The sequence below is a fragment of the Miscanthus floridulus genome, chromosome 14 (assembly GCF_019320115.1).
Source record: "Miscanthus floridulus cultivar M001 chromosome 14, ASM1932011v1, whole genome shotgun sequence".
NCBI lineage: Eukaryota > Viridiplantae > Streptophyta > Magnoliopsida > Poales > Poaceae > Miscanthus > Miscanthus floridulus.
Genome location: NC_089593.1, coordinates 4,570,749 through 4,584,946, shown reverse-complemented (window position 1 = coordinate 4,584,946; position 14,198 = coordinate 4,570,749). Strand labels below are relative to the sequence as shown.

General features: G+C 49.9%; 1 protein-coding gene across 1 annotated transcript; it reads left to right on the top strand.

Annotated features, from left to right (window-relative positions):
- Positions 1-10,968: 10,968 nt before the first annotated feature.
- On the top strand, positions 10,969-14,198 carry LOC136505071 (L-type lectin-domain containing receptor kinase IX.1-like). The gene is made up of 2 exons (XM_066500163.1): positions 10,969-12,341; positions 13,286-14,198. Exons 1-2 carry the CDS (start codon positions 11,027-11,029, stop codon positions 14,179-14,181), a joined length of 2,211 nt encoding a protein of 736 aa, XP_066356260.1. The 5' UTR covers positions 10,969-11,026; the 3' UTR covers positions 14,182-14,198.

The window sequence follows — 14,198 nt, the reverse complement described above, 5'->3', positions numbered from 1 at the left end:
GTCCAGGCCATGAAAACGAGCGTTAGGGGGCATACCAGCCATTCGGCAAAATGCCGGCATCGGCGGCGTACATGCCTGGCGCGCGTCTCGCGGCCGCGGGGCTTGTGTGGGTGCGTGCTGCGATGGTTCGGCGTGATCACCATGCCCTACGGCCACGGCGTGGCTGTGGCGATGTCCGGCACGGCGCGGCGCGGGTACCTGCCGGCACCCCAGGGCCGAAGCGCGTTCAAGATGTGTAACAACCCAAAAATCCACACACCAAAAATCACAACTACAAAATTTTTGTTGTTACCCCATGCAATGTTGAGTGACATCTGTAGGAGCCAACCCTAGGTGTTGCATTAGTTGTAACCCAACTAGACAATTTTATGAGCATGGCATGTCATTTGTTAATTATGTTTATTTAAATACTGACAAATAAAATGTAGCATACATTGTTAATTCAAATGGTGATTTGGATTTCCATTTGCTTTATGTAATGCTTAACAACTCCTTTAAAGAAATAAACCATAAAGTAATTATTAATAAAACCAAGGAATAAATGCTTAAAGAGAAAACTATTTCTATTTTTGTATAACAAAACTACACCTATTTTTGTTATACAAAATAGCTAAATAAAGTTCCTAATATATATAAAAGAGTGTTGTGGGCCTCATATCTAAAACTCCAATGAATAAGGTACACCAATTTTGAATTCAAATTCCAAATCAAATTTGAATTCAAACAAAGAAGAAGAAAAATAAAACAGAAAAAGAAAAGAAAAGAAGAAAGCCTCGCAGCCGGCTCGGCCTGCTCGGCCTGCAAGCAAGCCCAGCATCACGCGTAGGCTGGCCCAACTCACGCGACCGAACGGCCGGCCCAGCAAGCCAGCCCAGCACGCCGCTCACGCCAGCGCGCCCATCTACCCCACCTGCTGCCGCTGCCACCCGGACCCCACGCGTCAGCCACACCCGGCACAGTGTCTTCTTCCTCCCCACGCCGGCATCTCCTCCCGACCGAGTCCCGACCAAAGCGACAGGCGCGGGCCCGGGGTCACGCGAATCACCTGGCCCTGTTCCCTTGGCGCCGCGCCCACACAACCTCCGCGCCAACCACCCACGCCCGTGATACCATCCGATGCAATCGGCGCATCGTCAGCTGTCCGCCCCGTCCGCCATGGGAGAAGCTCAGACCTCGAGGCTATAAAGTGACGCCAGAGCGCCCTAGGGATTCCTCAGCCCACCGCCGCCGCTCGGTGGCCCAACTGCCCGCACCACTCCGATAGAAGAGGGTCGAGAAGGAAGTTCAGAAGAGGGAGGCGAGCAGGGAGCTCGGAGATGTCGATCACCGGAGCCCAGAGCGCCGCCCTGAGTGCCTACCCCGACGACGCGCCTCGCCACCGCACCACCACCGAACGCCGCTAGCACCACTCGGTGAGTCCCTTGCTGAGACCTCCTCCTAGCCCATGGACGTCGTAGCAGTGCACGCGCTCGCTGCGCTCACGATGCCGCCGTCATGGCGTGGCCACCCCGTGCGCACCTGGCCGCCTTGCTGGACTAGGACGCAGCCATAGAGCACCGCCGTGACGCCCGAAGGATAGCCACGTAGACCAAGACACCATTAGCCGGCTGCAACACCTTGGCCATGAGCACCGGACCTCGGCCAAAGCTCCGTCATGCACCACCACCGTGCGCGGACTCCACCACGCCCTATGGTCGTCGTCGACGCTATATCCTGTCACCCGCTAGCCGTCTGGAAGAAAACGGGGCACCAGGACCCCTGGAACTGCCCCTAGATGCCCCGCCAGCGAGCACCGCCACGCCGAGCCGCCGACCACCGTGGCCAAAGCCCTAGGATGCCCTGGCCACCACCTTGACCCAACCACCATACTCGCCGAGGCCTGGCGAAGCTTTTCCCCACCTCAATTGAACGCCAGCGCCGTTGTGGGAGCTCGCCGGTGAGCACACCACCGGCAGGAGCACGCCGGGGAAGGAAGTAGAGGAATTCCCTCACCGGCCACACGCACATGCACTCGGTGCACATAGACTAAGCCAAAGGGAAGAAGGATAGACTCGGTCCACCGAAGACCCAGCCTACGGTCCATGGACCGTGAACACAAGTTCACCATGAGCCACGCGGTGTGGGCCAAACTGTGGACGAAACCCAATGGAGGCCCTTGGCTACGACATGGCAGCACCACAGCATGCCACGTGGTGGGCCAAAGCCCAGCCCATATCCAGGCCCAACCGGCCCAGTTTGGACCCGGCCTATGTTGACCGTTGACCGATCAACGTTGACCGATTTGACTGGGCCCACATGTCAGCGGCATAGAGACTCTGGACCCACTTGTCAGTAGGTGACGTCATGCTGACATCACGCAAGTCCCACCTGTCAGTAACAAACACAGCCGAGGTGACGTCATGATGATGTCACGGTGATGTCAGCTGCTAACGTCAGCAGCCCTAGCCCACCTGTCAGTGACTATGATCCATTGACCGTTGACTAGCCCATTGACTTGATGTTGACTTTGACCGGACCCACAAGTCAGTGACCCAAGAGCCTCTGGCCCCACCTGTTGGAACTGATGACGTTGATGACGGCATGCTAACGTCAAGATGACGTCAGCAGGACCCCACTTGTCAGCTCGGAGCCGAGATGATGACATCATGCTGGCATCAGCATGCCACATGGACCAGTCATAGTGTGACACGTGTCAGCCCTGAATTAATCAGCCTTTTCCCCAATTTCAGAAATGATTAAAACTTTAGAAATTCATAACTAATTCATACGACCTCAGAAAAATACGAAACCAGGACCAAAATTCATCTAAAATCGAGCTCTACGCAATGAACCCATGTTTGAGTGCAGTTGGTTCTTTTGAATTTTCATTGCTCTTTGTGCTATTCTATAGACGTCGCTAACGTGACTATAATACGATCGTTTGCAGACTCGGAGGAGAACCAGACAGACGAGGACCGAGAGTACCATGAGGAGTACGGAGACGACTACACTGAAGGTGCCACATCCCACCCAATCTCATAGCACCTATTACGCATGGCTAATATAGAACTGCTATTGTTTTACTTTACTGTTATAATCATACTATGATAGGACTTGCATGGTTGTATGCTTACTTGATGGCCTTTACCTTGACGCAACCTTACCCCTGCATACCCTGCTATTAGGCTAGACACACGCTTGCTGCTATATTTCATTGCTTATACTTCTACTACGCCTATACTACATTAATGCGTGGTGGAAACTGGTGTTATCTGGACTTTGGGGAGAGTGTTGCGTGTGTGACTTGGGTGTGTGGAGGGTGAGGGTTGTGTCGACCAAGTTGGAGTATATGACGAGCCTGGGGCAAGTCTTGCCATGGGGTGCTACCTGGGCACCCCTAGAATGGATACCTGTGGTGGGTAAATGGAATATGAGGTGGTCCTAGATGTGAACCTGTGATGGGAGGAGCCTGGGGTAGAGGTGCTGTGGTGGCACGGTAAATAGAAACCCTGATGAAGACATTCTAGTTTGGTCATCCCTAAGGACCTACTAGTACTCAGATTCACCGGGAAGCCTTACGTACCACTCGCCCTATATGGTGCGGGACGGCCGGACTACTTGGTAGGATATTACCACTACTGCTAGGTTGATAGCGAACAGTGTAGGGAGGTACGGGGCACGGAGGATTCCCCCCACACCCTTCCAAGACTTCATGGAGACCTTATGGACCCGGCTCATGACTCACAGTTTCAGCCGCCCCAGACTAGACTTGGGGTGTACCAGGACTGAATGGTAGAGTGGCATTATCCTAGGCTAGCAAGTGACCGGAATCAGCCTAGTTGACGATGGTCAGCGAAGAAGGCAGATCTTGTGGTTATGTGGAACCTCTATAGAGTGTATGGTTGATCGATCGATACATGTGCCGACTTGTCGACTATGGACCTTTCTTGGGTTTCGCTTAAACTAGATAATGAGAGGAGTCCTTCTCTTCTTCCCCCGTGAGAGAGTGTCGGTCATAGCCAGGGGCTATGGGCCTTGAGACAGTGCCGAGAGGGAGTTGGCATGTCGACTGAGCGATGGTATGGTGATGGTGTGGAGATGGTGGTATATCGATCCCTGGATCGAAACCTGGCTCTAGACGGGAATGGGGTGGAATATGTGCGGAGATGGTGTTAAAACTTAACTATACTATTATATACTTGATATGCTAATACATAGGAAACCCCAGCCTTATAGGTCCCTTTTGATTATATCCAACTTCCACAAAGCAATGCTCATAGGGTGGGAATGGCCAGTACAAATCGTACTAATAAATTTTGGCACACAGGTTCTGCTGAGGAGTATAGCTCTGAGGAGTTTGACGGTTGAGGGGTTTGTTCCTACGCTCGAGTTTGGTGATCTTATCTTCAAGCTGTTCTGAATGAATGCTACTTTTGATTCCGCCAATGCGGCGATGTAATAATTTATGTAATTCTGCACTTTATGTACTCTGATATTATCATTGTATGGATGTGGTATTTGACCGGAATTTGGGTAATATGATCTACATCGGTCACAATACACTTCAACTCTGTGGATTTCCCTTCGCGGAAATTAGGTTGTTTCAAGATGTGTGCCGGTCGGCCATGTGTGTGTGTGTGAGGGCGGCGAGGCTGGTGATTTCAATAGGCTGCTTCACCACTTCCTCTCAAAACAAGACTTGTTTCTTGTTTTCCAAATTTCTCAACATACTGCCGTAGTCCCAAAAGCATGAACTTTGTTAGAGTTTGAGGCAGTTCATTGGCACATTCCTAAACCTGAGTCAAACTGCATGGTCGTCTCTATCAGTAGGGCCAAGGTTGTATGCAATAATGCAACGATGGACCATACACCTTTGGCAACTGGGCATGAAAAGAACAAAGTGAGGGATATTTTTGCCCTAATCACAAAAGTAGCACGTGGGGTTGCCCTCCCACTTACTTTTGAGAAGAAATATCATCTTCGATCAACACAACATTTCTTAGCCATCATCAGCCACAAAAATATTTTAATCTTGGTGGGACTTTTCCGTTCCACATTTGTTTGTAGGAAGGACCATCATCACCATTCACCATGAGACCATTACAAATATATAGATTTATTAACAGCAGGACCTGTTAATTTTCTTTAGCTACCAACCAACACTATCCTTGTCATCCAAGAATTTGAGTTGAGCCTTCTACTTTTTGTTGATTGGGAACGGTTTCACAAAGATTAATTATTATTGTGTGCAAAATAAAAATGTCACCATTTTCTTCAAATGCAACTTGTTAGGGCACCTTTGGTAAACTCCGCGAGCAGCTTCATGTTAGCGGCAACCAAATGCCCCACCGCTCCGCTTCACCGAAGCAGTTCCGAGTCGCTCTAAGAGGAGCCAGGAGAGAGAGAGGAGCTGAAAATAGTAGCTTCGTGTGACTCCCTTTTGATCCCATGGGCTTGACATGACGTCCTCCTACCTCGCCCATTTGCTGAGATCATCTACATTTTTCTCCGTGTCAAGCTCTAATCAGCCCAAACATTTTCCTTCGAGAGGGCATCGCTGCTTTCTTTCTTTAGTGAGGCTGGCTCTTAAAAATGAGTTAAACTTTGATAGATTTAAAGGTAAATTTAGTTACTCTTATAAAAGAAAAAATAAAGAGAATGAAAGTGAAAGGATCCAAACAATATCTAGAGGGGGATGAATAGGCGTATCTAAAAAATTTCGCATAATCTCAAAGTCAAATGTTAGTGACAGTCGGGAGTCCCGACAGTTTGGGCCAGAACTTCCGTCACCCAGAAGTTCCAACGCAAATAGCCAGGAGTTCCGGTACCTACGAGAATTGCACTACAAGTGCTAAAACAAACTTTGAGTGAAAGATATCTTACAACCCCACTCCCTAGCGGTAAGGTGAAGTGTTGGGGTTGTTTCTTTGACGATGGAAGGTCACCACTTCATAGATTGAGTCCAAACCCTAAGAGGAGAGTTGGAGAGGAAGACAAACCAATAAGAACAAATATGATAGCACAAATCACAACAACAACAAGCATGCGTGACATAAGAATTTATCCTAAGGTTCAGCAACCCCACTCCTACGTCCTCGTTGTTGAGGTGACCACAAAGGTCGGAGTCTCTTCCACCTCCTTGCCTCTCTCAAAGAAACCACAAAGGTCACTCGAGTTTTCCACTAAGAAATCAAGGGTAATATAAACTTCTCAAGGCTCTTTCACAAGATGGAAGCTCTTAGGCGACGCCTAGTCAGCTAGGGTTCCAAGAACCTAAGACTAATAGACGCAAATCCAACTGGCTTGACGAAAAAATCAAGTGCTCAAGCATGCCAAAGTGATTCTCTCACTCAATCCACTCTCCTTTCACTCAAGACCCTAGGGGAATCGAAGATTGGAGCAAAGGGGAGAGGAGAGGGGTGCCTTGAATGCTTGGGAGCTATTTTGGACGAAGGTTGGTGAGCAATGAATGAGTAGTCCCTAGTTAGAAGAGAGGAGAGAGCTATTTATACTCAAAGGCACATCCAACCATTTAGATCTGAGTCGGAAGTTCTGATACAGATCGCCAGAACTTCCAGCTCAACGCAAAACACTGTTCATGCAGACGGTCCACTGGGCTTGCTCGCATATCGTTGGAACTCTCGGCAGTCACTGAGACTTCTGGCTTCTGTCTGGACTCTCGACAGACATGATGAGCCAGGTGACTAAGTCCCAAAGTGTTAGGACTTCCGACGGGCGAAGATGCGCAAGCGGCTAAATCGTGAAGTGTCGGGACTTCCGAAGGGAGCCAGAACTTTCAGCATCCGGAACTCCTAACTCCCGTCGGGACTTCCGATGGGCGATGATGCACAGGCGGGCTACGGCTAAGTCAACAAGCGCTAGGACTTCCGGCACCAAACGTTGGGACTTCCGACTACCAAAAGTCCACAAACTATGTTCAAGTGTCCGTGAGGTGATTTTGTCTCTCTTTTGATTTTATTTTTATGCTTGAGCACTCTATCTTCCTAAGATCGCCTAAACTTGCATCCCTCTTTATAGTACGACTTGCCTAAACCCAAAACAAAATAAAAAGGCTTTGGAGAGCGCTTTGGGTTCGTCCGCTTTTTGCACTTGAAGAATTGAGGGATACCATTTTATCTTAGATGAACTCTTTTAAAGCTTTCAAGGGACTAAAGTTGCAATATATCTCATTAAAATCTCATTAGTCTCTAATTTGGATGTCAGCAATACACCAAAACCCACATAGGGGGCAAATGCACTTTCAATCTCCCCCTTTTTGGTAATTGATGACAATCAACTTAGGCTTTCATAAGAATGTAAGAATTTAAAGCTTTTGAACCCCAAAATTTATAGAGAGCTCCCCCTTAATATATGCAATAAATTTGAATTTCAATGATGATCATCAACACATCACTTGCATATATTAAGGTAGAAACTCCTAAATTTTGCAATCCATGGGGTGCAACAAGTGTATGTGAACAAGTGAATATCTGTGAAAAAGAGAATGCAATATGGCATGTTATATTCACTCAACAAGTAAAAAAGAATATGATGACTAAGATCTCAAGGTAGAACTTGAAGCAACACATGGCCATCCAAAGTAACATCCACCATTCACATGTAGAGACAAGCAATATAACTAATAGATATGTAGATGAACATTACTTGTCCTATAATCATCCATCACACACACAAATATAGTTGTCCATCACATAGTGCCACCACACGGCATAGTTCATACAAGCTAAAAGTTTTAGTCTCACAAGCCAACTAACTTATTACATAGATAGATCAAAGCCTAACACTCCCCCTTTGTCAACAAGTGCCAAAAAGGGGTAGGGCGCGTGAAAGAAATGACTACTCATCGTCGTAGTCCTCGTCATCATCACGGTCACCATCGTCGTCGTCGTCGTCATCATCTTCCTTGCGATACTCCTCATCGTCGATATCCATTTATGACTTGCCGTGGGGACGGGGCTGATCGGACGACTCTCAATAGTATTTCTTGCAAGCCTCATCATAAAGCTCGAAAGGATCACGAAGTTGCTCCAAGTCTAGAGGCGGTGCGGAGGGAATATCAAGCTTCTGCTCAATGCGATGCATCCTCACTAGCATCTCTTACTCACACTTAGCACTCGCACAACAAGCTCCAAACAGATACTTCATGAAGAACTTAAACTTGCTGGGGCTTACCACCAGAGGAGGAGGAGGACTGAGGCTTCTCACTATGAGCACGGTGAGAGCGTGAAGCACACGGTGGAGAAGCACGTGAGAAGGAGCCCAAGGCACCTTTGCCTTTTCCCTTAGCGGCCTCCTCGAACTCCCTCCGACATCTTGTTGGACAGCTTAAGAACTTTGTGAGGGGCATCTGAAGGGAAGTGAATGCCTGACACGTGCTCAATGATATGCATGATGAATGAAGCATAGGGGTAGTGCTTTACCACATCCTCACTAGCCATGAAGATCTTGTCCCAAATATAACAACTGATGGAGAATTTGGTGAACTCGTCTCCAAAGCAATCAAGTACAACCTGGGAATCCTCACGGAGATTAGTAGAGTCACCTATCTTGGGATACAAGATCTGATGAAGAATGTTGTTGAGCACATAGTAGTAGGGCTTCAGCCAAATGGTCCACTAGGCTTGCTCACATATCGTCGGAACTCCCGGCGGTCGTCGGGACTTCCGGCTTCCGTCAGGACTCCCAACAGACATGACAAGCCAGGTGACTAAGTCCCAAAGCGTCGGGACTTCTAGCGGGAGTCAGGACTTCCAGCACCCGGAACTCCTGACTCCCGTCGGGACTTTCGACGGGCGAAGATGCGCAGGCGGCTAAGTCGTGAAGTGTCAGGACTTCCGGAGGGAGCCGGAACTTTCGACGGACGAAGATGCGTAGGCGGGCTGCGGCTAAGTCAGCAAGCGCTAGGACTTCCGGCACCAAACATGGAGACTTCCGATAGCCAGAACTTCCGACTATCAAAAGTCCACAAACTATGTCCAAATGTCCGTGAGGTGATTTTATGTCTCTCTTTTGATTTTATTTTTATGCTTGAGCACTCTATCTTTCTCAGACCACCTAAACTTGCATCTCTCTTTATAGTACGACATACCTAAACAAAAAAAAGGCTTTGGAGAGCGCTTTGGGTTCGTCCGCTTTTTGCACTTGAAGAATTGAGAGATACCATTTCATCTCAGATCAACTCTTTTAAAGCTTTTAAAGGACTAAAGCTGCAATATATCTCATTAAGATCTCATTAGTCTCTAATTTGGAATACACCAAAACTCACATAGGGGGCAAATGCACTTTCAGAAAGGATAAAGATATTATGGACGTTTCATCACTCTTTTCAACAACCCGAAGAAGCGATTTTGCCTAACTTTTCTCTAAGCAATGAAGCTAGAGCCAGAAAAACTATTTCATCGAAAAGACATAGTTAGAACTATTTTGGTTGAAACTGGAGCTCTACCGAACATACCTTGCTCGGTGCACAAACCAAGCTCGGTGCACTAACCAAAAGCTCAAAATGAATTCAGACAACAGGCAAAGCACAAAGTCACGTGCTCCAAAGCCTTTCACTGTACCTCTGTTATATTGAATTAACTGTAACCAAATTGAGCACAGGAGTATTGTATATTTCCACTTGGGCCTTGTTTAGTTGGCGAAATTTTTTGGGAAATGGTACTGTAGCATTTTCGTTGTTATTTGGCAATTAGTGTCCAATCATAGTTTAACTAGGCTTAAAAGATTTGTCTCGTGAATTTCGTCTAAACTGTGTAATTAGTTTTATTTTTTATTTATATTTAATGCTTCATGCATGCGTTCAAAGATTCGATATGACGGAGAATCTTGAAAAATTTTGCAAAATTTTAGAAACTAAATGGTCACTACTGGCAGCAGGCTGTAGACAGAAAAGGCATATTTGGATCACGCGGGACGACTTGACGACGGCACGACGACCATGTCCACGCTGGCTAGATCAATCGTTGTCACAGTCACACGCGCCAGCCTAGCGTCCGGTGGTTGGAAGTCCACGCTGGCTAGATCAATCGTTGTCACAGTCACACACGCCAGCCTAGCGTCCGGTTGTTGGAATAGCAGCTTGTCTAGCTTTGAGCATGTGACTGAATGGAAGAACATCCAAAACGATTTGGCTTTATTATTTGTCGTTTGGTACTAGTACATCTCAGATCATAGACCCTATTCGTAATGGATGGGAATGGGTCGGGTCGACCCACGCGATAGTCGACCTGACCCAAAAATACAAGGCCTATGGGTCATAGGTGCCGGCCTTTAAATTTCAAAATTGATCAATAGAGCCGGAACCTATTGACTTATCTCCTTTTTGTTTGGCTGTCGCATGTCGTAAACGATCGTAAATTTTCAGTCAGAACAGTATTTTTCTCTCACACAAATTAGTCAACAGTACTTCTTTACGAACCAGCAACGAAACGAACCAGTCAACCGAACAGGCTGTTAGGGTGTGTTTAGTTTCATAGATATAGGGTGTTTGGTTGGATGGGTCGACCACTAGTCATATTAATAATCTTTTTTTAATTTGTTGGTGTTCTTCATTTTTTTTGAATAAGTACGATTGGTCAAAACTTGTAAGATTGTATGTGCTTGGAAGTACATGGAAGAATATCATATCTTAAAAGTGAAAATTGATAACATTAAAATCATGGTTCACTAGAAAACTTATTTAATTTGATGTATTGCTAATAATGTTAATATGTTATTACGGGTTTTTTAATCTTATATCTTATCTTTTCTAAAAGTGTTGATAGTATTCTTTTTTTTAGAAGAGTGTTGATAGTATTCATGACCTGGGATTGTAGAAAAATATTTAGATCGACATATGCTACCCAATGGACCATCGAGGCCATAGCACCTAGAGAAAATTGGTAGACCCATGGCCCCTAAAGTTGGCATTGAGACCACGGGGCCGGGTTGGCCCATTCCCATCTTGACTATTCGTTCTACTTCAAAGATTTTTATGTCCTTCCTCCTCCAACCCATTCCACATACCAAATGCTGCTAGCTAGCAACAATGGCAGCCGCAGCGAGAGCGAGCTGCGGTCCCTCCGGCCTCGCCGTCCTGTGCAGCCTCTACTGTCTTTGGACGCTTGCCATCCATGTCCCTCGCGCTGGTTCGGTGTCCTTCAACCTCACCTTCTCCACGCCCCAGAGCCGAGACCTCTCCCAGCTGATAAACTGCACCGGCGACGCATACCTCACTCCAAACACCCTCGAGCTGACGCGGAACCAGCGTGACCAAGACAGCACATACAGCGTCGGCCGGGCGACGTACACGCAGCCAGTGCCGCTCTGGGACGCAGCTACCGGCGAGACGGCAAGCTTCGTCACCACCTTCTCCTTCCGCATCAGTCTGGACCCGAGCACATTTGCCGGCGATGGGATGGCCTTCTTCCTCGCCCATTTCGGTTTCGGGTCAAGTGTCCCTACCAACAGCTCCGGCGGCATGCTAGGCCTCCTCCCGGCCTATACCAATGGCACCGGCGACGGCACCATCGTCGCCGTCGAGTTCGACACCTTTTGGAACCCGCCGAACGACGACATCAGCAGCAGCCATGTGGGCATCGACGTCAACTCCATCAACTCCACGGCGTCCACCGACACCACCTCGCGGACCAGGAACCTCACGTCCGGTTACGAGATGGTGGCGACGGTGACGTACAAGAATGTCACCAGGTTGCTGGCCGTCCAGCTCACGATCGACGACACGTCGTACTACGTCAACACGACTGTCGATCTCAAGAGGTACCTGCCGGAGCGTGTCGCCGTTGGCTTCTCCGCGGCGACCGGCGCCGGCGGTGAGCAGCACCAGGTGCTGTCATGGACATTTACATCCACTCTGCAGGAAGCACCAGCACCGGCACCGGCACCGCCGCCTGCTCTGACACCTGGCAGCAGCATCCAGCAACCCAAGAAGAGATCAGAAGGAACACTGATAATCGCCGTGCTAGTGCCTCTGCTGTTTCTCTTGGCGTGTGCGGCAGCCGCCGCGCTAGTATGGCAGAAACGCAGGAGAAGAAGAAGGTCGTCTGGAGGAATTGGAACCAGCGACGACGACGACAACGATTACCAAGAACAAGACAACAGCAGGGTGGAGCTCGAGAGAGGGGTGGCTGCCGGCGGCCCCCGGCGGTACGCGTACCGTGACCTGGCCGCCGCCACCAACAATTTCGCCGAGGACGGCAAGCTCGGTCGCGGTGGCTTCGGGAGCGTCTACAGGGGTACCCTCACTGTCGCCGGCGAAGAGCGCCCAGTGGCCATCAAGATGTTGTCGTCGGACTCGTCGGCGCAGGGGAGGAAAGAGTTCGAGGCGGAGGTGCGGATCATCAGCCGGCTCCAATGACGGAGCCAGAAAAAAATTATAGCTGGGGCGAGTTTTAACATGAAAATAAATAAAAAGACTTTTGGCCTAAATCGCATCGTATTAACATACTACAGTCATATAAATTATGACGAAAAAGCTACAATCACACAAATTATAACGGAAAGGTGGATGAACAAGATGTTACCTCAAATCAAGATGTTACCTCAAATTTGCAGAATAAATTGATAATAGTTCTTGACCAGATATCCCATACATTTTGCAAATACAAAATACTTAGTAGGTGTGAACCCGTAAATGTTATGAAAATCAATTAGCCAATAACAATAAAGTGATTGTATCCCTAGCGCCAGGTTCTTGTACCTCATCACGCCCCTCCTCGCTTCATCGCTATCTCGGCAGCTCATGCTCCTCGGCGGGCTGCTCCTGGCGGTGGGCGGCACCTGGCGCCGGCCGGCGGACAAGCAGTGCCGCAGTGGGTCGGCCAGCCGGAGGCTTGCCGCAGGCGCTGGCTCCTAGTGGTAGCTGACGAGTGGGGATGCGGCGACCAGCGAGTGGGGTAGCAGCAGGAGGCAATCGGCGGCTGGCTAGTGGCGGCGGGCAGCGGCCGCCGGCACGCGTCACGTAGATGTGGATGACGGACAGGCGACGGAGTAGCGGATGGCTGTTGGGGGATTGGGGATTTGGGGAACCAAATTGGGCCCTTGCTGGGCTAATCTGAAGTGACCAAAATGAGCCCAGTGCCCAACAAGAGGAACCGGTCATCTTCTTCTATCGGATATCGCCGCTCGCAGCTCGCCCGTCGTTCATCGCCATGTCGCGGCCTCTGCTCGGCACCTCGGGCAATCGGCAGTCGGACCTAAGGAAGAAGAGGAGTCTGGGGATCTGGGACGCCGCCGCCAGTAGGTGGGGCGGCCGCCCCATTACGCCCCTAGGGTAGCTCCGTCGCTGGCCGGCTCAAGCATCGCAACCTCGTGCAGCTGCTGGGTTGGTGCGACAGCCGCCATGGCCTCCTGCTCGTCTACGAGCTGGTGGCCCAAGGCAGCCTCGACAGGCATCTCCACAGCAGCGACGGCGAGAACTTCTTGACATGGCCGGTGAGGTACCAGATCATCGTCGGCCTGGGATCCGCGCTGCGGTACCTCCACCAGGAGTGGGAGCAGCAAGTCGTGCACGGCGACATCAAGCCCAGCAACATCATGCTGGACGAGTCGCTCGGCGCCAAGCTCGGCGACTTCGGCCTCGCCCGGCTTGGTGACCACGGCGGGCGGTGGCAGACCACCAAGGCCGTGATGGGCACCGCGGGGTACATCGACCCGGAGTTCGTCAACACGCGCCACCCGAGCACCCACGCCGACGTCTACAGCTTCGGCATCGTCCTCCTCGAGGTCGTCTCTGGCCGGTCTCCGGTAGTCTTGCGGCAAGGCGAACCGCCCTTCGTTCTGCTGAAGTGGGTGTGGGGTCTGTATGGCCGGAACGCGATCCTTGACGCGGTGGACGAGCGGCTGAGGTCCGGCGACGAGCTCCACGACGAGTACATAGAGAGGGTGCTCGTCGTCGGGCTGTGGTGCGCGCACCCTGACCAGAGCGAGCGGCCGTCCATCGCGCAGGCCATGCACGTCCTGCAGTCGGAGGACGCCAGGCTTCCGGCGCTCCCGCCGCAGATGTACAAGACGGCGTCGGACCTCGCCGTCACTGGACGTGCCTACGGCGCTTTGTCCGTTGAAAGCTACAGCGGTGGTGACTCCTCTACGACAACAACGACGACGACAACCACCGGCGACTCGAAGGTTTCTTCAGGCTCGTCGACCACGGCCTTGCTCCGGGATTCAAAAGAGAGAGCTTGATTTCTGTAAAAATGTGT